This window comes from Ochotona curzoniae, unplaced genomic scaffold (assembly GCF_017591425.1).
Source record: "Ochotona curzoniae isolate NIBS_2020 unplaced genomic scaffold, NIBS_Ocur_1.0 contig_3520, whole genome shotgun sequence".
Lineage (NCBI taxonomy): Eukaryota > Metazoa > Chordata > Mammalia > Lagomorpha > Ochotonidae > Ochotona > Ochotona curzoniae.
The window spans coordinates 22,117,074-22,142,185 of record NW_024465894.1 but is presented as its reverse complement, the minus strand read 5'-3'; the positions used below and the strand labels follow the sequence as shown (position 1 = coordinate 22,142,185).

The following is a 25,112-nucleotide window of genomic DNA, read 5'->3' as shown; positions in this document are numbered from 1 at the left end:
GCAGCCCTTACCCCCAGCACCCTCGCACTTCCTCTCTGCCTCTGTCCACAGCCCCCCGTTCCTGCCCACACCCAGCAACCGTCACCCCTCACAAGCCAGTCCGCCGTCTCAAGCTGAAGCTTTGCTCACTGTCAATAATGATTTCATCACAAGGAAAGTAACCTTTCTTTTTATTACACCATGCCCCAAATATAATGTTTGCCACCATTATCTATATCCCATGTGATGAGACTCCAAATTCTCTCTATCATCCAAACGGGTGAGATCCTACAAACAAAACTGGCACAGCTTTACCCCACCCCACCCAAATCCTCCCTCCCCACCCCATATCTGAGAGAAGAGTGACTTTAACAAGCGACGCACAGGTACTCCCAGGACACGTGTCCATGGCCTCATCTAAGCACAAGGCAGGTGAAAGATCCTTCGGGAAAGGTGATTGGACTTGAGCACGATTTGTCAGACACGTTGGTGAAGCTGCCATCCACGGAGCGGCCTCATTGCTAGACAGGAGAGAGAGATGCAAGCAGCAAGAACTTTGGAAGTGTTGTCACTTAATGCCAAGACCCAAAAGAAAATACGATAAGTCAGCAAGGCAGATCTGGCTCTGCCCGTGGATCTGATCTGGGGAAGGGTCCTTTGTTCTCTGATTTCAAAACCTTTGGAGGCATCTTTAACTGATATAAGAGAGAGGCAAGAGCAGCAGGGTTTTTCTGTTTTGTTCTGGTTTTTCAAAACTTTACACACACCTATGTGGGCTTTAATTTCAAACACCCCTCATAAAAAAAAAAATCACAGAAAGGAATAACTTGCTCCCTCTTGCTATAATGTCCTGATGTGTTGTGGTGATGGGGTGTGAAGGACTACAGAGGCCTAGTTGGGGAGCTGAATGGCCGTCCCTACATGGACCCCTCTCTGGGTGCAGCCTCTTCTGTTGAGAGAGACATGCCAGCTCTCCCCCGGTCACCTGAGATGCACGGGAGGCAAGAGGGCATCTCCGCTGACTAAGCATCTCAGCCACCCATGATCACATCCCCCCCCCAAAAGCACCATTTCCTTACTAGATAGATGTCACCAAAGTGACTTCTTATCCCTCTTTTGGCCTATCAGAGGCTTGGCCTCGGTTGCAGCACCAACTCATCCCAAGAAATGGTTACTTCTCACCCTCTCCCGGCTCCTCCCTCCCGTTTCCCAAAGCCAGCACTGCAGAGCACCAGTGTCCATTCCCTCACAGTGGCAACTTTGAGAATCTGAAATCCTGTTCTCTGCCTTTTCTCCGCTCCCTTCATGCTGCCATGAATTTCTGTCTTCTTAATCATCTTGTGATCTTCCCTCCATCATGCTTTAAAGTGTAATATTTATGATTTTTTTAAAAAGAAATTTATTACTCGTGGCAAAGGTCTTTTTAAACCAGTTATTTAAAGAAACAATAAATGGAAAATCATTGGAAATTCATTTCACATTTATCATCTGAAACTAAACCAAAGGACATTATATGTGTGTAAGTCACACAGAAATATATATATACATATGTAGACTATATACACGTGTGTATATGTGTATATATATACACTTGTATAAATGTATAGACACACATATACCCCACATGCGTGTATGTGTACTTATTAAAGAAACAGATACTATATTCATCTCTAAAAGAATATTCAGAGACCATCAAGATGATTCTGGCTAAAGAAAAAGGCCGGCGGGAATTCAGGTCAAGTGTCCATCTACCCATCCCCATTGCATCACCTGTGTAATTTCACAGCTTTCTGTATTAACATTAAATGTCTTATATAGCAGCAAAACTATAAAGTAGTTGTCCATATTTTCACAGTTGTGGTATAATTTATGAAATTAGAAAGTCAATTATCAGCTTCTCAATAGAAATGGCAAGTTTTGATATGAGTATACGCTATATAAATATATATTTAGTGCTATATATACATATTTGGTCTCTTTTTTTGCATCAGGATTGACACTAATCTAGCTAGTGCTGTTTTTATAGTATCCTTGATCCTAATGCAAGAGACATTTCTAGTCATTTATTTAAAAAAAAAAAAGAGAGAGAGAATAAGTGAATAATAATGGATCAGGTTAACTTGTTATGCCCTGTGCCAAATTTTATAAGTAAATTTAAAAGGACATGCTGTAAATCAGGAGACTCAACAATAAAACATTGCCTTCCAGAAATTATGTGCGATATCTTCCATCCATTCTAGGGGCATGGAATGAAAAGTCACTGTAGAGAAATCTTAAAAGTCTAGCTGAGTAAATTTGCGTGAAAAATGCATAATTAATGTGTAAATCACACACGTAAGTTATAGTCAATGGCAGCATGTTTCAAATTGAGGTTGTGCCCCCTAGTGTGTTGTAAATTCAATTCAAAAAGTCAATACCAGAGCTTTTCTTTTTGTTGGTCTTTTTTATTTTAACTTTTTTTTTTTTAATTTGGAAGGTAGATTTACAGAGAGAGATCCATTCGATGATTCACTCCCAAGTGGTCACAACGGCCTGAGTTGAGCCAATCCAAAGCCAAGAGCCAAGAGCCACTTCTGGTATCCTACACAGGTATAGGATCTCAAGGCTTGGGCCATCCTCTACTGCTTTCCCAGGCCATAGGCAGTGGAACAGCTGGGACACGCAGGAGGTGCCCAGTGGGATGCCAGCGTTGCAAAGGGAAGGATTAGCCTGCTACATCCTGCCACCCCTGCCTGAGAGCTTGTGGTTTTTAGAGTAACTCCCTGCCTAACTACTTGTTCTCTGAGTGTAGATTCTGGGTCACAGTGGGAAATCCATTTCCCAGTACGGGTAACAATAAGAATCTTCTAGAAAAAGTACTTCAGGATGTGTTCACCAGGGTAGACCAAGTTATACTACCAGAGCAAACATCTCAAATTTTCAATCATTTAACATAATCAAGGTTGCTGTATCATTGCTACAAGTTCCAGTTGGGGCACAAGAGACTCCCCAAGGCCACAGAAGTGAAGCCTTGGGGACCTCCCTCCACTTTTTTTTTTTTTCATTTTCTTTCTTTATTTTTATGCATTTGAAAGACCAGAGGCAGACAGTGATCTTCCACCTGCAGGTTTGCTACCTAAATGCCCATAACAGCGAGGACTGGACCAGGCTGAACCTCCGTAAGAAGCCCAGTCCAGTTCTGCCACAGAAGTGGCAGGAACCCAAGTGTTTGAGCCATCTCCCACTGCTCCCCAGGGGTTGAGATGGGTTTGAACTAAGGGCGCACTAACATGATACAGATCTTAGTCACTGAACCAAATGCTTACCCTGTCACATGGCTTTTTAGTAGGTCACCACCAGTTATGTGCTGGAAAAACTTTAGGGTGGACTAGATTCTAACGGCGGCTCAAAAATCCTCTCTGCTAACACATACTCCAAGTCAAGGAGAGAACAAAAGTGAAGGGTCGCCCACAAAGGTGGCAGAAAGACAGAGACACCAGTTTACAAATGTCTTCTGATACCCAAGTTGGATTTGGTAGCCAACTTTGCGGCTGCATCTCCAATATCCAGGATTCAGCAAACTGCAGCCCACGAACCCCTATAATTCCTGTGTTTGTCAACATGATTTTGCTGGAAACAGCCATGCGTGATGGCTTTTGTGTCACTCATGGTGGCATACACGCTGTCACAGCACAGCTGAGTGGCTACACAAATGACTGCATAGGCTGAAGTTTGGCCCTTTCTAGAGAAAGTTGGCCAGCCTTCGCTCTGGATCGTTACGGCCCTCCAAGGGTCACCTGTGAACTGTTAACATACAAGTCAAAGGCTGCACAGCCCTGCCTGCAGCCGCGAGGTGGGGACAAAGGGACACCCTCCAGCTACGATCATGCCAGGCCCTGTGTGCAGCAGGCTAGGGTCGCCAGAACAGCAATGGCCAGGGCCACCATCAACAGAAGGCATCAGATGACAGAGAAAAAAATCTCCACTTCCTTGCCTCCCACCAGGGCAATGTGGTGAAGGCCCCCTTGCTAGTCTCTTTAAGGATCATTAATGGGATGGAGTCCCAGCTGCCCCTCCTTTCCCTGTCTCATGTCCATCCCTTCCTTCCTCAGGAGATACAGACCAGAACAGGGAGTCTTTAACAGGCAGAATTTACTGGAAAATACCATACATGAAGGAGAAAGCCTTATTACTTAGTGAATTCAAAACGCCAAAGAGAACTCAAAAACTGTATCTGAAGTTGTCTAACATGGGGGAGGCAGTGGCTCAGAGCTGTAGGGAAATGGAAGTTCCACTCTTCTCCCAGGGCAGGATCCTAAGGCCACCCAGCCCTCCATTGGGCCTGCTGTCGTGTCTCACCCACAGTACCAGGAGATGGAGTCTGAGCACCTGTACCAGGACCTGAAAGGTGGAGAGCGACAGCTGCGCAGGACCAAGCCAAGGACACGCCTCGCTGGTGGAGGTCCACAGGGGCCCCAGATGTCAAAAAAAGCAAAGGAACCATCTCACAGCTGGTCCCCCTCAAGGCTTTGTGGTCTTACACTTGAATCTGATAAGACAACTTGAAGGGGGCTGGCACAGTCTCTCAACTGGCTAAGCCTGTGCTTGCAAGTGTCAGTATTCCATATGGGTGCCAGTCCCCATGTGGGAGACCTGGAAGAGGCTCCTGGCTTTATCAGCTCATCTCCGGTCACTGGGGCTTTTTAGGGAGTGAACCAGAAATGGAAGATTTTTCTCTGTATCTCCTTTTCTCTATAAACATTCCTTTCCAATAAAAATAGAAAAATAAAAAGGGGGTGGGGGGGTGGAAACGAGGGTACAGGACCCAGGCTCGGGGCTCCGAAGAGCGGGAGGCCCCATCTAGCCAGGGGGTTTCTCTGGGTAGGTCCCAACAAGAATGCCTTCTCCAATGCTGGTGGAACTGGGAACAAGAGTCAGCTATGGTCAGAAGGGCATTGCCAAGGGGAAGCAGCTGCCAGTCAATTCGGGCTGCTGTTCCAGAGGCCCCTAGGCTGACGTGGACAGGAATCGAAAGACACGAAAAAGGAGTGGCCCCGGCTCCCTTGGTCCTGCAGCGTCTTACTCCTCCTCTCCCCACTGACAGATCCCCACCCCACCCCCCAGAAGGCATTCTGACACCTGCCATTCTGGCTTTGGGGAGGCCTGCTCAGAGACCCCAAGTTTACTGACAAGGAGACGTCAAGGCAGGGAACAACTGGAAAATGAACCCCTCTGTCACTCCTGGGAGAGCAGGAAGAGGTAGGAAGCATAGAGACCAAGCAGGGGAGTGGTGGGCAGAGGGGGCAACATCCCTGGGACACCAGGACTGTGGGAGACCAAATAACCACTGGGACCAGCTCCACTATTACACCCCAGGCCCAACCACAGGAGGAGCCTACCAGCAAATGGGGCTCCCCAGCTCCTGCCCACCACAACTGAGCTTCCTCCCATGGACCCTCTCTGTTCCCTTTATTTCTCCTCCTGGCACAGGCCAAGTTCCACATGCAGCTTGGCCAGTAATGCTTGCTCCTTGGGTCTTCACATAGTGACCCCCTGTTGTCAACACATCCTCCAGGGAGTCTCCCCTGGACCACCCAGTCCCCAGTAGGCCCTAGTCACGCCAGCGTGTGACCGATGCGATTTCCCACCAGTGTATCTCCCACAGAAACTAAGCAGTGTCTTGGCTGTTTGCTTCATGGTGCATCCTTCCTCCCCCAGCAGAATGTTCCGTCTTATTCTCTGCTGCCCAGCACAGAATGGGTTCTCTTGATTAATGGAATCAAATATTTAAAAAATTAATCACCTTTCATTCCAAAATAATAATTTCTGCCTTTTAAAATACAAATGTTGACTATACATATGGCCAAAGTAAATTGAATGAACTTCATGATGGGCAAGCCAGTGTTTGCACCAGCTGCTAATGCTGCCTACCACATACACACAGGGCCGAATTCCTAGCACAAACTGGTTCTCCAACAGACAGCTCCTGGCTTACACATACTTGAAACCTCTGCAATGGAGTGTGTTCTCCAGGCATCTTCCAGAAAGAACCCAGAAGCCTATTTCTTTCTTGAAATTAAGACTTCAGATGAACTTGGGTCAACAAGTTTAAAGCTTTAAACAGAATGGAAAGGTGACTCCAGTTATGCTCCTGACATTCATTACCAAGATATAACAGAGGGTTAATGTGTGTCTGTTGGTTTTTCTTTGATAACATGGACCTGCCGGATGCTTTTCAGGGGCTGAGTGATCCACTTAGGCACATTGCGTCAAAGTCTTTAACTGTGTATTTGAGACAATCCACATAGGGAGGAATTGTCTTAATTAGTATAAATGGAGTTATTTTTGGACAGCTAGTAGGAAAAAATTAGATGCTTAAGGGCACCTGCAATTTTGGTGAAGATGGGGTGGGAGTAATTTCTGGCTTTTTGGGTGTGGCATGGTCACATTCCGCTAGGATAGGGATAGACCCCAGTCATTCAGACCCTCAATAAATCTGGGAAAACCTCCCTTTACCAGCCTAGTAGTCAGGTGGCACACAGCACATGCTCCACCTGAAGGACTCAGTCACTGACTGCTGAACAAGAAACTAATGTAGCAACGTGCCTGTGTCCTGGCTCCATGCTCTGGGCCCTTCTTGCTCCTGCGTACTTCTGTGCCTGACCTCTGAGAAGTCCAAGCCTGCTGAAATTTTGGTCACACCTTCAGGTGGGAGGCACAAGCATGGCCCAGCTATTTCCTAACTGGTTAAGAGACCACCAATGTGGAACTGCTTAACTGTAGGTTCCTGCCCAACAAAGAGGGACCAGAGAAGGCTTAAAACCCCAGACCCTTTCAAAGACCCCTTTACTGTCTCTCTCTCTCTCTCTCTCTCCTTGGCAGAGGCACCACACCTCCAGGCTTTCTTGGCTTTCTCTCAGCAGGTGTTTCCCCTCCCTCTTTCCCTGCCCACCTGGTCCCTTCACAAATTCTCTGTAACCGGGTTCCTGGCTTTTCATTTCTGTATTAAGCTGAGGAAAGAACCCACCAAATGTGTCTGGTAACAACCTCCAAACAGCAACACCCTTGCATCTGGGCCTGTGAGTCAACACACGAGAGTGCCCCCACTGCCCCCCACCACCACCAGCAGCAACAGGCAGGAGCTGGGGGCTCTATAGCCCAGCTTCCTCTCTCCAGCAAGGATACACTCTCCCGCATGCACACAGCTCCTCAGTGGAACTCAGACCTAGGGACTGCGGATGGCGTCTCTCTCACAAACAGGTATCAACGAAAACTTCCTGTGTTCAAACACTTGTTTCGCCCTCAGCTTCTGAAGGAACCCAGACTAAACTCTACACTTGTAGCCGCCTTATCTTCAAGGGAACAGTCACTCGTGCCAGCACACATGTGTATTTTTAAGAGGGAAGGATGAAGTGCCAGGGTCACCAATCCCTAAGCATGTTGCTGTGTGGAATCCAGATCCCGCCTAAGTATCTAAGCAACTGCCTGCTGGCTGAGCCCAGGGCCAAGCGGGCTTCTTCGCTGAGCAAGGTTGGCTGCAGGGGCCACTGAGCTGAGCACCCTGAGCTTACCTGCCTACAACCCCAAGGCGGCTATTGACCAGGCAAGGGAGGTGCAAGCAAAGAAAACGCTTTAATGGCAAGGCCAGAGGGGTAAATGTTGATGTCACGAAGTCACGCAAGTGGGCACCCTTATTCTTGTAGCACATGTCCTAAACTACCAAAGCCCATGCAGGAAGCTGCATGCCCCACCCAGGGAGCCCGGCTGGGTTAAGATCCCTTCTCCCCAGGCTTCATCTTGTTGGCCTTCGTCTTCCCAACCACAGTCTCTACGATCACGGCCGTCTCCTCGTAGGTCTCGATGCTCTCCGTGGAAATCTTCTCAATGGATTCTACCACTTCCACCTTCTTGTATGCTAGAGCCCTGGGACAGCCTTTGTCCGGCAGGCTGCCACTCCTCGTCCCCTGCCCATGCCCACGCCCTGGTGATGCATCCCGACCTGGCTGGGGCTTCTCAGCCTGCGGGGCAGCTGGCCCCCCTGGCCCAGGCACGGCCCCAGCGCATGGTCTCTGGGGCTCCTTGTCTTCCTCCTTTGGGCTGTCTTCTTTCTCCCCGGGACCCTTGGAGTCTTGGCTGCTTCCCTCGCTCTCCTTGTCTGTAGACTTCTGGCTGCTCAGGGAACCCTCTTCTCCCTCCTGGGGCTCCTCCTGGCCATTCTCCTGAGGAGGCTTGGGCTGTTCAGGAGAGGGTTCCCCATGGTCATCGAGAGGCTTGACGTCATCTATGATGGAGACCACCACCCCACCCTTGGCTGGGATGGAGGAGGGGCAGAAGCCGGGGTCCACGTGACTGGCCTCGCCAGTGACCAGCACGTGCCGCCCCTTGGTGAAGAGGTCGGCAGGGGGCTCGGGCTCCTGGGAATTATGCGTTTGCTCCTTGAACATCTTGCAGAGTTTCCCAAAGGCTTTGCTTATCTGGCCCCCATCTGGCACATCCTCCAGGACTCCTTCCTGCTTTGGTTGACTTGCCACCCCAGCCCCCAGCTCAGGTCTAGGCTCCTCCTTGTCTGTAAGTGCCCCCTGCACCACCATGGTGTTTTCCGGGCCTTTGGAAGACACATCCTCCTGGGGTCTGTCGCCTTTATCTTGGGCCAGGATCTCTTTTCTCCTTGGAACACTCTTGGGGAGGCCTTTTTGTCTGGGTTTAGCCGTTGTTATATCCTGCACAGCCCTGGTAAGGTCTAAAATACACAAACACACAGAGAAACAGAGGCAGTAAGTCAATGATATGGAGGTGACATCAAAACAAGGGGGGAATGGAATAAAAAGATAAGGCATTGGGGTGGCAGCTAAGATATTGCTCAGGGTCCCTTGTTCCCCTATCAGAGGTCCTGGGTCCCTCTGGATCCCAACTTCCTAACCAGGTACACCCTAAGAAGAAGCAGCTGGGTCCCTGCCACACCCATAGGAGAGACTGAGCTCACGACCCGTGACTTTGGCCTGGTCTGGGCCAACCCCGGCTGTTGCAAGCAGTTTCTTTCTCTTCATTCTCCCTTCTCCCCATCTTTTTCTGGCTGATGTGCCTACGAAAACAACAGATTGTGGCCCAAGGGCTCAGACTCCTGCACCCACATAGGAGACCAGGATGGGGTTCCTGGTTCCCAGCTTTGCTGTTAGTGGCCATTGAGAAGTGAGCAAGTAAGTAGGTTTTCTCCCTGTCTCTTCTTCTCTCCTTGTCACTCTGCCTTTTGGGTGAATGGATGGACGGGTACATGAATGTATAGGTGGGTGGCAGATGCATCACACACGCACACAAGTTTGTGGAAATGATAAAATGAAATATAAATGCATGGCGGGCCCAGCTCCGTAGCCTAGTGGCTAAAGTCTTTGCCTTACATGTGCTGGGATCCCATGTGGGCAGCAGTTCATATTCCAGCTGCTCTACTTCCCTTCTAACTCCCTGCTTGTGGCCTGGGAAAGCAGTCGAGAATGGCTCAAAGCCCTGGGACCCTGTACCCACATGGGAGACCTAATCAAAGGACCTATATTTAGGGTTTCATTCTTTCCTTGATCTTTAGGCTCTACTTTTCTTTGTGATGCATTTCTTCCCTTAACTGAATCCAGATTGAGTTGTAGAATGAGGCTTGTAGTAGGAATGTGTTACTGACTGATAGGCACCATCTATTGAGCACTTCCACTGAGAGCTTTAAGGTGAAACAAACGGCAGAGTTATTCTTGGAAACACCCACTTGACCATGACGTGAAAAGTCTGTGCCAGAGCTCGTGAGGGTTTCTGTGGAAAGGGGACAGCTTTCTTGCATTTGTCCATTATGATCATGAGATTGTAGTGGTCCATTTATCTTCTTTACTACAGCTATTCTACACACCCTTCTCGAGTTCCAAACTCGGCTGGAGCTGGACTCCGGCAAAAAGACTGCGTGGAGATCAAAATATTTTTGCACCAAAATAGACTTCTTACCATTTCTTCCTTAACATTGTGAGACACCCTCCTCCAAATCAATATTTACTTCAGGCCAACACGAAGAAACAAGAAGTGAATCTGCATTATGATTGCCCTCAGTGTCACCCCCTAACCAGGGAAGGAGTACCCGAGGGGCCTACACCCCCAGCTCACAATGTTCTCCTTATGTGTGCTTTGACTCGGGTATTTAGCATCCAAGGGCTTGTGTTGAAGAGCAAAAGGAGAAGACCTCCCTCACATAAGAACATTGCATTTCCAGTCGAACTAGAAGCGTGCATGAACGACCAAGTCAGGAAGAAGAAGGGATACAAGGCGGGGACGGAGTGGGAGAAGGGAAGGGGAGAGGAGAGAGGGAAGGCTGAAGGCAGGGAGGAAGGGAAGAAGGAAGGAGAGTTGGAGGAGACGGAAGGGAAAAGGGGAGGGAGGGAGGAGCATACAGAGGGCAGAGCTGGGGACTATTACCTTTCCCACCGGATCCCAGGCTGAGAGAGGGTCCCTGGCTAGGTGTGAACAGGGCCATAGGAGTCTCTATGAAGGCAGAGCTCAACCTGACGGGAAGAACCAGAAAGAAAATGACACCATTGGAATTCCTCAAGTCGATCAAGTGGCTAGGAACAAGAGATACTCTAAGATTGAACAAAAGAGAACACAGCTTCCTCCAGATCCAACTGCTCGTGACACGTGATTTTTCAAGAATCATTTTCTTTATTTGAGAGGCAGAAAAATAGGTACAGCTCCCACCTGCTGCTTCATCCCCTCCATGCCCACAACAGCCAGGGCTGGACCAGGCTGAAGCTGGGAGCCCAGAACTCTTAACAGCAACCCAGCAATTTGAGCTCCCAGGGTCAGAGCAGCACCGGAAGTTGGCTGGAGCTGGAAACTGAAGCCAAGCCCTACAACAGGATGGCAGATGGTCTTTCAGCATCCAAGCTACAACGCTCAACATCCATGCCCAGGGGAACTTTTGAGAGACTTCTCAGCGGTCAGGACTGGCCTGGCAAGCGTTCAGGTAATGCTGGTACCCCAAGCCAAAGCCCACACCTACATACAATTTCTAGCAGATGTACACTTATATGCTGGAAAACAACATAAGGCTGACCAATCCAGGCTGACGGATTTAAGGCAAGCAGGGCAGCTGACACCAGCAGTATCCCTGCACCGGCAACCTCACCCTGAATACCCCACATCACCACCCACCTGCTGGGACACTGGGAACCCAGAAGCCTGGAGCGGGGAGGGGAGCAGTCGTCCCAGCAGCCTCTTCCTTACCAAACTTCCAGCATCCCCAGCCCTCCTCACCTCCCTCCATCACTTTCTCCATGGCACCTGTCACACCTCACGGAAAGCTCACTCATCAACCTGTCTCCCCCACCGACATTCAAGCTCCCCGCGGTCAGGGGGGAAGTTGTGTTTCTTTCCCAGCTCTCTGCGTCCGCACACCTGTTGCCTTCAATCTCAATGATGCGATGGTACCGCTCCAGCTCGTTCTTGAGCGTCTGCTGGGCGATGGCCAGCTGCCGGCAATCATAGGTTGACTTCTCGAGGTTGCGCTCCGTCTCTTCGATCTCCTTGCGCAGGGTTTCGATCTGCTCGTTGTACAGCTGAATCTCGTCGTCGTAGCACTCGTGGGCGTTCTTGATGGCTTGTTCCAGGGTGGACGTCTGCAGGGCAGAGACATGCTGCGCATGTGGAAACCCAGCCTGGCCTCCCAGCCAGCGCAGGCCGTGGGCCTCTGCCAGCAAGAGACCGGCTGTAGGTCCCCTTGTGATTCTTAAGCACAAGCAGAATGGAGACCCTGAACATTGCCCAAACATCCACCTGGCTCTGGGATCGACCTGCTCTCCAAAGCAGTTTACAGGTGACACGCCCAGAAAATCAAAACAACCCTCCATGAGTTTATGCATGGAATTCACATAAACTACATCATTCTTCCTATTTTAATGACTTAGCAGAGATCTGATAGCCAGTAGAGAAAGAAAGAGAGGGAGAGAGAGAGAAAGGAAGGAAGGAAGGAAGGAAGGAAGGAAGGAAGGAAGGAAAGACTGACCAAGGACACTTCAAAAGATCCATGGAAAATGCAATTCAGATACATCTAGGAGCAGCCCAGCAACACAACAGGCTGTTTCCTCCTGTGACACTGGACTCTGGCGGTCTTACCCCAAATGCACAACCTCAACCCAAACCTCAGAAAGCAGCAAGAGGGGTGAGCCCCCAAATAACTGGCCTGGAATCTTTCAGAAAAGCAATTGGGTCATGAAAGGAGAAACTCAGAGGGTGGTCCCGATGGGGACACTTACAGCGCCAGCTGGATCCTGGACAAGGACAAAGCTTGGGGTGGGGGAGGGGGGTCAGCAGGACAGTCCCACAGCATCGACAACAGCAGGGCATGCTGGAAAACTGTCCCCCAAAACCCCTGCCCCCCAGCCTCCAGCCTGTGAGCACCAGGATGCTCACCTCCGGGGAAGGCAGCTGCAGCACACAGGGACAGGAAAGCCCTGGGTTTTTTTGGCTAACTTCTCAGAAATCTAAAATGATTTCCAAAGAAAGTAAACCAGTGCCCTTCCAGCTTCAGCAGCTCTCACCAAGTTTCTGTTCCTCCCAAGAAAGAAAAGGAAAAAAAAAAAACCAAAGTTAATCACCTGCAATGTCACAGAGCAAGTCACACTGCCAGCTCCCAGGGCAGCTACGTGTGCACCAGTGTGCCCATGTTCAGGAAATGCTCCTGAGCAGCACGGAGTGTTTCAGAACTCCATGAAGGCACAGTGCCTGGAACCCAAGAAGGGCTCGGTGTTGGAGCTGGGAGCGGAGGGTTCCCATGGTTCATGAGACCATGCCCCTACTTTCCCCTATGTTTGAAATGTCTCATCATTAAAAAAAAAAAAAAAAAAAAAACTGTGTCTGGGGAGACTCTGTTGTTGCTATTTGCTTCCATGTTCTCATCAAACTACATGGTCCAAAGTTGAGGCTGAGCTCCCATCTGGGACAACTGGTCAACCTCACACCCAATATTACCTATTGTTAATGGTCCCACTTGACAGATGAAGAAACTGAGTCATTCAGGTGAAACAGCTGATGAATACCACAGCAGGAGCCAAGCCTCGCTGGGGTGTCAGATGCTTCCCTGCCTTTCGGCCTCCTCCCCGTGGCTGGTGGACACAGGAGCAGATACACACACTCTGTCACCTGTGCATCCCCCACTGCCCCACAGCAACAGGCAAGCCCCAGCGGCTGCTCCCCCTACAGGCCCAGAGAGCCTGGCGGATCCCCCACGTGGATCCCCTCCTGGCATGTTTCCACTCAGCAAACAAACAAACAAAAAAAGTGTGGGGAGCCGAGCATGGCCACACAGTGGGAGAAGACAAGTAGGAAATCCCATCATGTGTGGCCGAGACAGGACAAGGAATCTGACAAGGAACCCCACCCAGAGGGCTGGCTGAGTTCCACCTCACCCTTCTGGCACCCCACACACCCAAGGTCATTATTTTTTTTTTTTTTTAAGAAATTGGGGGCAGCTGGGGAAATCGAGCTTCTAGCTTCACAGGGCTCCTGTAACTGGGTCCCTGCCACCCACATGGGAGACCTGGATTAAGTTCCCAGCTTCCAGCTTCGGTTCTGTTGCAGGTATCTGAGTAGGAACCAGTGGATGCAAGCATGCTCCTCTCTCTATTATCTCTATCTCTTTCCCACAACTAAAATTTTTAAATAAAATTATATAAACTGGGCAGGTGCAGTGGATCAACAGTCTAATCCTCTGCCTTGCAGCACCAGATTCCATATGAGTGCTGGTTTTGGTCCCAGCTGCTCCACTTCCAACCCCGCTCCCTGCTTGTGGCCTGGGAAAGCAATGGAAGAAGACTCAAGTCATCTTGGACCCCTGCACCCAAGTGGAAGACCCAGAAGAAGTTCCCAGCTCCTAGCTTCAACTTAGCTCAGCTCCAGTCGTTGTGGCCATTTGGAGAACGAACCAGCAGATGAAGGATCTCTGTCTTTTCCTCTCTCTGTAAATCTTCCTTTCAAATAAAAAATAAATATCTTTTTTTTATAATGACGGTATAAACAAGAAATCCAAGGATACTTCATTGTCTTACCAAATCTCACCACTAGATGGTGCACGGTGACTTTCAAGAGAACGATTTTTGTCACTAATGAGTTCACAGAGAACAGCTGTATGTCCCCTATCCTCTCCCGCCATCTCCAGGGGTGCTAGACGTCTGTGTGGCGTCTACTTGAAAGAGAGGTCCCCCCCATCTCAGACAGCTCTAATTGCAGGTGCTACTGGGCCAGTCTCATAGTAGGGGTCTCTCCAGACTGGGCCTGCACAGCACCCGTCCACACACCCCAAAGGGCTTGGTTACAATAGGCACTGTAGGCTCCGCTACAGAGTTCCTGGTACAGCTGGTCTGAGATGTGCCCGTGAACTTGTCTTCGCGCATTTCCAACAAGTTCCAGATGAGGTCAGAATGGCCAGCGAGAGAGGAAGAGCTGTTGGCACCAAGGGCCACGATCCTTGGCGCTCATTAGCAAGAAGAACCGCAACCACAGGCACAGCGGTTCCGCCAAGCCTGCTGAGACGGCATCGCCTGAAGGGAGACAGGGGCCTGGGGATGCGAGCTGCACGCTGACACACTTCTAACCGGAAGCAGACCACTCCCTGCAGTATAATTTAGATCCAAAAATGTTACCAAGAGGAAGCACAGGATAAGAATTTCCACACGGGTCTGGTTTTGATACTTACTAAGTATCACCCGGGCAAGACACAGCTCTGGGGAGGCAAGGCAGCCGTCCCCTCCCGGGGAGGAGTGTAACTCGGGGAGCCAAGAGGGGCTGGGGACTCACATGCTCCCTGTCCTCCATTGCCCTTCACCCTGCGGATCCTTCCAGTTTGGGCACGCAGAGTCATGCGTGCGTCTTGGGACACCCCTCAGGGTCCAGGCCGTGCCAGGAGCCTTGACAACCTACCGGGAACACTGAGTTCTGCCCTGCAGTGCTGGGCATTCGTTTGTGTCCAGAGAGCTGTGCGAAACCCTTATCCACACGCACGGCAAGAGCCCTGATTCACACGCATGGTGTGGACGCCCGGCAGACGCATACCTGGGCCTGCAGCTCCGCCCTCTGTGCCTGCAGGTGGGACAGTGCCTCCTGGGCCTCCTCCAGCTGACTGCGCAGGGCCGACACCTCCCGTTCCGTCAGGAGCCTCTCCTTCATGGGGAAGACACACATGGGAGGAATCGCAAAGAGCAAAGGACGAAGGTCGCTTGTCCTTTGTGTAATATGCACAGTGGAAGCCCCAAGCTCCCCACCCAAAGGTGATGGGGAAGGAGGCGGGGCCCTCAGGGCTGATGCATGCTGTCCAGGCCAGGAGGGTGGGGCCTGTGACGGAGGAAGTTAGAGATCCCAGACTTCTTCCTGCTGGTCGCCTTGAGACGGCAGGTCTGGGGGAACCACCCTGGGCACCCTGACCCTGGCCTCCAGCGGCCAGAACTGTGACACATAAATGTGTGTTGGGTACACTCCCCACCCCACCACCATCTGAGTCATCCTAGGACACCACCCAGGTGAGGAATACCACACTGGGCACATACTCACAGTGGCACTGTGAGCTCAGGGTGGGGCGGGGGTGGCCTGCAGTCTCTGCTGTGTTGAGGACGTTGAGTACCTTCCTCCCCGCTTTTGCCCTAAAGTCGTTTCCTGACTCTGGAGAGAAGATACCTAAGCCAATGGCCAGGGAGAGTGAGGGCCGACGAATATTGCTATGTCATCATGTGTCACAGCAACAGGAGTCAGCTACAGAGCCGTGTGCAATGTGGGAGCCCAAGTCAGCCTATACCCCGGGTCTGTCCAGGGCTCCGAGGCCAGGACTGTGGGCCTCAGCTGCTTCCCGCAGTGGCCGAGGCTCCGTCCTTACCTCCTTTATCCCACCTTCACCAGTGGGCACCTGAGGAGCCGTCTGCATGATCTGATGCAGGATGCTGACATAGGCCTGAATTTCCAGAAGATTCTGTGGGGAGAGCAGAACATTCTCAGTTCCTCTTGAGCTGCCCAGGTTTCTGCATAGCAACAGGTGCACCCAGGAGGGGATCCTCCTCCATGTTCTCCCAACACAAACAGGACAGACTGGGATTAAGTCAGGGCCGAGAAAACAGTGATGGGCCAGCCCACCCCTGGACCCGTCACTGCCACTGACACAGCACACCTCCTTGCATTCGCATGAGAAAGGGGCCGAAGAGTACATGGCGGCTGGGTTTACCTGCCCGTCTCCCATCAGCTGCCTGTTGTCCTCATAGAGCCCTGCATGGCAGAGGCCCAGGAGAAACATGGAGCTGTCAGGAACCGAGGAGCACCCAGAACCCTGTCGGACATCAGCACAGGGCTTCAGTCAGCCAGGCCTGGGACCTACTGAATATGTGTGGCCACGGGCTAGCCATGAAAACCTCCTGAGAGGGCTGGCATTGTAGCATATGGGTAAAGCTGCTACGTGCCATGCCAGCATCCCATATGGGCACCGGTTTGTGTCTCCGCTGCTCCATTTCTAATACAGCTCCCTGATAATGACCTAGGAAAAGTAGTGGAGGATGGCCCAGGCGCTTGGGCCCCTGCATTCATGAGGGAGACCTGGAAGAAGTTCATGGCTCCCGGGTTCAGCCTGGCCCAGCCCTGGCCATTGCAACCATCTGGGGAGTGAACTAACAGATGGAAGACATCTCTCTCCTTCTCTGTAACTTTTTCAAATAAATAAGCTTCTTTTTTTTTTTTAACTCTCCTGAAATGCAAATTCATCTATAAAGCAGAGTAAGCCTTCTGCAGGGACACCTGGTCCCTTGCTGGGCAACACTCCTGTCTCCAGCTCTGTGAACAAGATGAGGCCTTCTCCCAAGAGCTACCTCAGCTAAATGACACCCCGGAATGAAAGAAAGGACAGGCCAACCTGCAGGCCACGTGACAGTCACACCCCACACTCCCAGCACCCCCAAGAGTGGCAGTCAGGGCTGGCGGGGTCAGGGGGCCGGGGGACCTGAGCCCATAGCTCCCTGCTTGCTTCTCTCTGAGTCCTCCACTCAAACACCAATCACGCAAGCTTTCATCTCTCTATCTCTCTCTCCACCTTCTCTGTCAGGGGAATCCGCAGAGGAAGCCGGGGAAGCATATTACATGAGCCACTTCATCTTGATTATTCTCAGTGGCCTAAAAAAAAAAAGGCCTGGACTAGAATCACACCCCAGGCCCTGCTCCTAGCAGGAGAGTCCAGTGAGTCCAGAAGCAGGAAACAGGGAAGGAGAGGGGAAGGGGGGACACCTGTCAGGAGCGAGAGTGCTAGCACACAGAGCCACAGCGCAGGGCCCTCGTGGCCCTGGTGCAGAATCACAGGTTTGCCCAGCACAAGCCAGGCGTGGATGCACCTGCATCACCATGCCTTAGTGTGGGTTCCCCGAGAAGTGGCCTCTGACGGCAGGCTCAGAGTGAGACCACCTGCTCTGGGCAGCGACACCAGGAAGCTGGACTGTGGAGGGAGATGGGAGGAAGTCAGCAGTGAGGGGTGGGTTATCAACGAGTCACCACTGGGGCACCTAAGACTCCATCCGCAAGGGGGTTCTGTGGGTCCCAGAGCAGAAGCAGAAGCCGCCATACAGGCGAGAGGAAGCTGGGGTATGTGAGACATCAACTCCCACCTGCTCACAGGGGCAGCAGATCATCCACACAGCCCTATCGGACACAGCAGCCTCGGGCTGCTTGGACAAAGTGCCCAGGTGGTAAATAGGCACAGTGGGAGGGTCAGAGCTCACCGAGGGTGAGGACCGTGTCCTGGTCTGCGGGCGCTGCAGAGCTGCCCCACTGGCCAACCCACACAGCTTCCTTGGCTGGATAGGCGAACCCAGCCCTGCAGTTCACAAAGGTGAGGTCCCTGGGCCATGGGGCGGGGGTGAGGGGAGGGGGCAGGAACCCCTCTCCTTCCAAAGTGAAGACTGTGAGAAATTGGTGCTGTGGTGATCAGGGCATGGCAGGAAGAGAAACACTTGAATGACTACATTCCTTCCACGAACTACAACTCCCCTTTCTTTTTTATTATTATTTCTGCAGTTGGAAGAGCGCTGTTTAAGCACTGGCTTAAGCAGGACAGTGTCCAATAAAGTCACTTTGTAAACGGGAGACACGATGCACAGGCTCCCCACACTGAGACACACACAGCCCCCCCATCGCCAACATGCCCACCCTTGCCTGCTCCTCTGAACACGCCAGGCCCAGCGTGGCTCAAGGTGGCCCTGGGCCCTTCTGACAAGCCCCAGGCAGGTTTTCCAGGAGTAGGGGCATGGTTACCTTCTTGTACCTGTCCTTGGCTGCTGTGATGTCATCCTGCAGGAACTGGGCCTCAATCTGAAGCCGCAGGTTGTGCAGCAACGCGTCGTCGGCTTCCTGTGAGGACAGACAGTCACAGCCCAGGCACCTGCTATGGTGACCCTGCCTCAGAGGCCTGAAGTTGACCAGCGTGAGGGCGCTCAAGAAAACACACATCCTGGGGCAGACGTTTGGCCTGGCAATCCAAACGCCCAGGTGCTACATCAGAAAACCAGGGCCCACTTCCCAGCTGCAGCTGCTGATCCCACCTCCCTGCAGGGCAACAGCGAGTGCACAAGTGGCTGGATCACTGCAAGTCCTAGAATGAGCTGCCTGCTCCCAGATTCAACCTGGTCCTGGCCAGGCCATTACAGGCATTTGGGGAGCAGATGAGTGATTTGGGGAGCAGATGAGTGATTCTCTCTCTCTCTCTCTTGTTCTGCCTAAGTATGCCTCAACAGAAAGATTTATGTATGTGGGAAGGGGAGTGAGGAGAGAGCGAGAGGTTTCCCACCTGCTTGTTGACTGAAATCTGGGGGTTCTCAGCTGGGATTGGACAGCCTGGATCAAGTGCCTATCAGCCCCTTAGCAGAACCACAATGACAGGAAGAAACCAAACCCTAGAGGCAATGGATTGTTGTGGAGTGACGTCCACCCCTGGGGTTGGGGATACTGCATGACAGAGGCTTGGCTAATGGTGGGGCCAAGGAGAAGGCGAGCTGGATGAAGAGCTTGAGCCAGTCCCTCCAAAGGTTTTTCTGCCTTCCCTCCAGCTCTCTGAACTCTGCTAAGGACAAGGCAGATTGGCAAGTTCTAATCATCTCCACTTATAGTACAGCTCTCCCTCCATGACTCAGCCACCATTGCTAGAGCTGAAGCACTGAAAGCAGGATCCTGGGAACTCTCGTTGTTGATTCTGCAGGGAGCACATGTTCAAGGCTTTAGAGTTAGAAGACCATCAGGGCAACTTCTTTTAAGTGATAGCTGCCATCTTTCAAACTCTCCCATGAGAGCCAACGCACATAGCAAAGCCAAGATACTCTTTGTAAAGGACAGGAGGGGACACAGGCACCCCCATCCACCCTTCAGCTTTCTCTAGGGAACCTTGGGGTTTAGCCAAGTACAGCTCAAGACCAAGAGTCAACCTTGGCAGATTGGAGTGCTGAGCCACAAAGCCCAGTGGGTCAGTGAGTTAATGGACAGTCAAAGAAAATGTGAGAACAGGAGTCTGCCTTGGGCTTCTCTGGACTGGTCAAGGGCTGGGGGCTGATCCCTGATTCCATCCCTCAGGGCGTCTGCTACTGCTCCCCATCTCCCTCGTAAGGTCATGTCCATCACAGTGATAGAAAGCTGGTCATGGATTTGTCCCCCAAGCAGGGATGGCCCAAAAGCTTGCGAAAGCACATTGTCTGGCCCTGATGACAATCACCTGACCAGTGGCCCTTGAGGATGACTAAGCACCGCTGAAATGTGCGGCTGCTGGTATGTCGTGGAGAATTTGTTTTGGATCCGTTCTCTTTTGTGTACGCTAGAACTCAGAAAATGTGTGGACGCTCATGTTTTCATGAGGCATTGCGTGCTGTCAGCTGAACTGTCAAAAGCTTTCAATGGCAGAAGAATCTAGATTGTACCAAAGTGAGTCTCTGGGTCAACAGTTTCATTTTAGAAAACATCCCAGCCCTGACGCTGCGTCAGTTCTAGAAGTAACCCAGCAGTTGTCAACAAGCAGGCTCCAGACCACACCACCCAGGGAACTGACCCGAGATTCACACAGCAGTCTGGAAGACCCCAGACCAGATCAGCATTCCTGGGGCTCAGACCCAGGGATCTGGGTCCCACACACCCTCCAGGTAACAGAGGCACAAATTGGGTCACAAACGCTGGTCCAAGCCGTTTGCAGCCACTTTGAGAACGAGATTAAAGAAACCATTGGTATTCAACATATCCTGGAAAACCAGCCTGGCCAGCCTATTTAGGGAAATCTGGAACCCCTTAAAAACTCAACTACTAAAGGATATTCAAGTTCATTAAGATTTCTAGTTAGGGGGCTGCTACGATGATGTAGCAAGTTAAGCCTCCACTATGGTACCGGCATACCATATAAGTGCCAGTTATAGCTTCAGCTGCTCCTCTTGCCATTCAGCTTCCTGCTTGTAGTCTGGGAAAGCTGTGGAGGATGGCCCACGTCTGTCCTTGGGCCCACCACCCACGTGGGAGACCCAGGAGCTCCTGGCTCCTGGTTCTGGACAGGCTCAGCTTCAGCAGTTGCAGCCATTTGGAGAGTGAAACAATGAATGGAAAATCTCTCTGTCTCTCCTCTCTCGTTCGCTCGCTCTTGCTCTCTCTCTGTAGCTGTCTTCCCAATAGGAAAAGATTTTTTTTTAATATCTTCTTTAAAAGATTTCTGGTTAGCTACATTTTAATAACCACTTTTCCTTCATTTTCAAAATTCTGAGGATATCAAAGAAAAAAATGGAGAGTGAAACCTTTAAGTCTACTGCTTGAAGCAAACCCTCAAGTTCCTGGGGACCATAACTGCATCTATACATGCTTAGTGACAATGAGCTGTCGTCAGACTAGAATATTTCAGTGTCATCTCAATTTTTTACCATGTCCAAAGGCTAAAAACTCTAATGAATCCGGCTATCATGTAGGTGAGGGGATTGCTTTGGCTTCCACGTGCATCGCGAAGAGTGGCCAGCTTTAGCATCTCTGGCTGTTAAGAAAACAGGAACTCAAGCCTGGAGGTTGAAACCCGTGGGAAGCCTCTATGCATGACGGCTGTGTGAAAGCAGCCACACTTCGCACTTTCACACACACCCTGCTGTTTTCTAAGCACGATTCAAAGTGGGGGTCAGTGACTTTCTATGGTCATGCCCTAGAACGGACAAACCCCAGCTGCCAGCAAGACCAAAGCAAGTGGTCATGGAGACTGACCCGAGAGACGCATTCTTGTTGATCCCGTATAAGCAGACTCACCAGCCAGAATCTAGACTAGAGGTGAAGTCCCCATCCATTCTCATCTCTTCACCTCAATGGACAGAGAACAAGAAGGCCCTGGGAACCCACATGAGAAACCCAGAGTTCTTGGCTCCTGGCTTCCCCCTGGCCCAGCCCTGGCTATTGTGGCCATTTGCAGAGTGAACCAGTGGTAGATCTCTCTCTCTCTCTCTCTCTCTCTCTCTCTCTCTCTCTCTCTCTCCAATTCTCTGTCTCACAAACAAACTTGTAAACAAATAATGTTTTCTCTGCTCTCTGGAGACCTCCCCTTGGGGCAGCCATCTCAGAGCCCTGACTGCATCCGGACGACCACAACCAATGGCCACATCGCTGCTGACTGAGCTGTCTGGGATCAGGCTGTCTGAGAGGTCGGCCAGCAACTGATCCTGGTCAGGCTGGCATGCCTTGGTGACCCCCACATGACCAGGACACTTCATGGCCAATGGTTCTCTCATGAGACCCTATCTGATGAACAGAGGCGTGTGAGGGTGAAGACTGCACCATTTATCGGAAAGAATCAAAAGTCCCAAAACAACATGAAGAAGAGGCATGTGAAACCTGGGCTCTGGCCCTTGGTCCAACGCTGACCCCAATGCATCCAACTCACCTTGTTAAGCCGTTCAAGCATCTCTTTGAGCAGCAGCTGACACTCGCACTCATTTTCATACCTGCAAAGGGGACACACAAATCAGAGGCCGGGCAGCTGCTGCGATGCCCCACCTGTGGACCACACGCTTGGCCTGAGTGCCATGCCCTCTCCTTCAGGGAGAGTGTAGCAGTAGCTAAGGCAGCACTAGGCAGCCCACTGCTGCCCACGCCTCCTCACACCAAGGTGCAGCCAACAAGTGGTAAAAATTGCACCATGCATGAGGGGGACAGAGTGGCTCCCTCCTCCTCTGCTTGGATAACCCAGCCTGTGGAGCTCCCAGTGCCCACAGTGGTATCTGGTAACAAGCTTCACCAGGCACTGAGCTTTAGCTGCCTTCCCTGCCAAGTTGTCCTGGTTCGCCTCACAAGAGTGACTGGCTCTCAGAGTCCCATCTCGGGCTTAGCTTCTGCAGGACTCCACACTAACACACAGGTGGAATAACCAGACATCAAGCCCTGTGCCCCTGGGGGACCCCGAGGATCTTCCTGGATGCAACGAGAAGACCCTTCACACCACCCCCCACTCATCCATGTAAACACACACAAAGTGAATAAAGCAGATGCTAAAAGCAGGGTTTTTTTTTTTTTTTCTCTCTTAATCAATGTTTTCCTGGACTTGTAGAAATGACAGGTGTAACTTGAGACCCCAGACATGATTCACAGCAAGGCCTCCCCTTCCCAAATGATCCCTGCCTGTAAGCTTTCCCCAGCCCTGCCTCCCTGCCCCACCACCCTACCTCCACCCCATTTCACTTTTTCCAGAATCTATAGCCCTAGATGTTTGGCAACCACGCAGTTGCCAATAAGATAAACTACATTTCCCAGCTTTCCTTGCAGCCAGGTGTGCCATGTGACAAAGCCTTGACCAGTGGGAAGGAAGCAACAGTCTGTGGCACTTCCAGGGAAATGGGGGCTCCTCCAGATTTCTCTTCCTCCAATCCGCAGCCTAGAACGTGGCTGTGGCTTTCTGGAAGCCCAGGCAGAGCCTGCTGGGATTCAGACATCACAGAGGGTCACATAACTGACATAAGTGCTTACTCAAGGGCTGGTACTGTGGCACAGCACCTAAAGCTGCCGCCTGCAGCACTGGCACCCCACGAAGGTGCCAACTGGAGTCCTGGACCAGCCCAGCCCATCTCCAGCCCCAGTGACCATCTAGGACGTGGAACACGTGAGGATGATCTCTCTCCCTCTCTGTCTCTTTAATTCTGCCTTCCAGACAGAAACAAACTTCGACGTCAGGCAAGCCAAGCCCTCCCTACTCGCCCCTCTATCCCCGCTCCCCCTTTTTTTCCTGGTCGTGGTGGTGAAACATACAAAGCATAAAAATTACCCACTCAATTACTTTGAGTGTACAGGTCGGTGGTGTTAACTGTACTGTGGCACCATCATCAGCATTCATCCCCACAGCTCTTCTAAAACCCTGGGCCCCTATGTACCAACCCTTCCACTGCAGCCCCAGCAACCTCCACGCTACTGCGTCTGCACAGCTGCGACGGCACTCACCATCCGACCCAAGAGGAATTACACAGCACTGTTCTTTTCACAAGTGCCTTCTCTGACTTAGCTTAGGCTTCTCAAAGTTCATCCGCTTTGTAGCCCATGTCAGGACTCCTTCTTAGAAACAATTTTCTATCACTTTTATTTATTTGAGAGGCAAAAGACAAGCAAAGACAGTGCATCCGCTGTGCACTCTCCCAAATTCTTGCAGCCTGGAGGGTGGGCCAGGCTGAGACTGGGAGCTGAAATGGCAATCCAGCTGTCTTTCCTGGTATTACGGCCCAACTACTTAATCCATCACCTACTGCCTCCCAGCGTGCATACTGGCAAGAAGTTGGAATATGGTGCAGAGCTCTGATAGGGAATGGGGCTGCTCCAACCAGAATCCTTAAGCTACTAAGCCAAACGACCCACGCCAGAATTTCCTTCCTTTTGAAGGCTGAAAAAATGTTCCATTGTGCACACTCTGAAGCGCCATCCGAATGGAAACTGGTGTCAAGGAATGCGCCACGTGGCGGGAATGAGCTCATCTGTGCCCGGGGGAACCGAAGCTGCACTGCCAACCCGGACCCACGTCCAGCCTTGTTTCCACACATGCACACACACGCGCGCGCGCGCGCGGACCGCCGCCGCTTACTTGTTGCGGAACTCGTCCAGCGCTCGCTGCGCCTCTGCGCCCTGACGCTCCAGCCGGCTGCGCTCAGCTGCCAGGTCCCGGGCGCGCTGGCGGTTGCCCTCCACGTAGCGGGCGAGGGCGTCCTCGGGACCGGCCAGCTGGCCCAGACGCTGGAAGGCGTCCAGCTGCCGCCGCAGGGCGACGTGGCGCTGCTCGAGCGCTCGGGCCCGCTGGATGTGGGCGGCCACGCGCTCGCCGAGGCCCTGCAGCGCCGCCAGGCTGGAGGGCGCTCCCCGGGCCCCGTCGGCCGGCCGCTCGGGCGCCTCGTCGGCGCGCTCGTACTGCTCCTGACGAGTCTGGAAGACGTAGCTGCGCCGGTACATGGTTACGAGAACAGCGGCTCGGCCAGGAGCCCCGCGCCGAGCCCAGGACTGCTAAATAAACCCGGGCGGGCCCCAGCGCGCCGCTGGTACCTTCCAGAGCCCGGCAGTCGCTGAGCTCCACGCAGCGCCCGGGCGCGGCGGACAAAAGCGCAGCCACCGGCTTTGTGCGCGGGATTAGCGTCCCATACAGACCCCGGGGGTGGGGTCGAGGGGGAAATGCACGTGGGCAATGAGGCTTTTGTCCGGGCAGCTTGAAGGCCAGAGGCTTTTATGATGGACTGGAGCGGTAGCAGGACAAGAGACGTGGCCTTGGTTTTGTCTCCCCCTTGGGACTGTGAAGACAGCCCAAGGCGACCCCTTTGCACTTGGCTGATCCTGGCCGTGGCTCTGTACTTTCCCTTTCAATCACACTCCTGGATGTTCTAATTAGCTCAGCAATTCCTTTTCAGAATAACAGGACTTACAGGAGGCCACCCTGGGAGAAGGATCTTTACCGAGGAGGCAAAGTGAAGGTCGCACAATAGAATCATTACAGATTAGTTCTTCCTGGGACTTGTGCCTAGTCCTTACAGCCTGAAGCGCTAATACAGTGGCTGACTATTCCTTAGAGGCTTGCCGCGAGGGTTCGTTTTCATTTTCATTGTGGAGTAGCAGTTGGATTGCAATGACAAGCTTTTAAATACACACACATACAC

The 25,112-nt window shown here is 51.8% G+C and overlaps 1 protein-coding gene across 1 annotated transcript; it reads right to left on the bottom strand.

Moving 5' to 3' along the window:
- Positions 1 to 7,727: 7,727 nt before the first annotated feature.
- Positions 7,728 to 24,417, bottom strand: BFSP1 (beaded filament structural protein 1). The gene is made up of 8 exons (XM_040981187.1): positions 24,056 to 24,417; positions 21,878 to 21,938; positions 18,253 to 18,348; positions 15,845 to 15,937; positions 15,031 to 15,138; positions 11,380 to 11,600; positions 10,402 to 10,487; positions 7,728 to 8,698 (listed from the first exon to the last, which is right to left on the bottom strand). The coding sequence occupies exons 1-8, from the start codon at positions 24,415 to 24,417 to the stop codon at positions 7,728 to 7,730; spliced, it is 1,998 nt and encodes a 665-aa protein (XP_040837121.1).
- Positions 24,418 to 25,112: the final 695 nt, after the last annotated feature.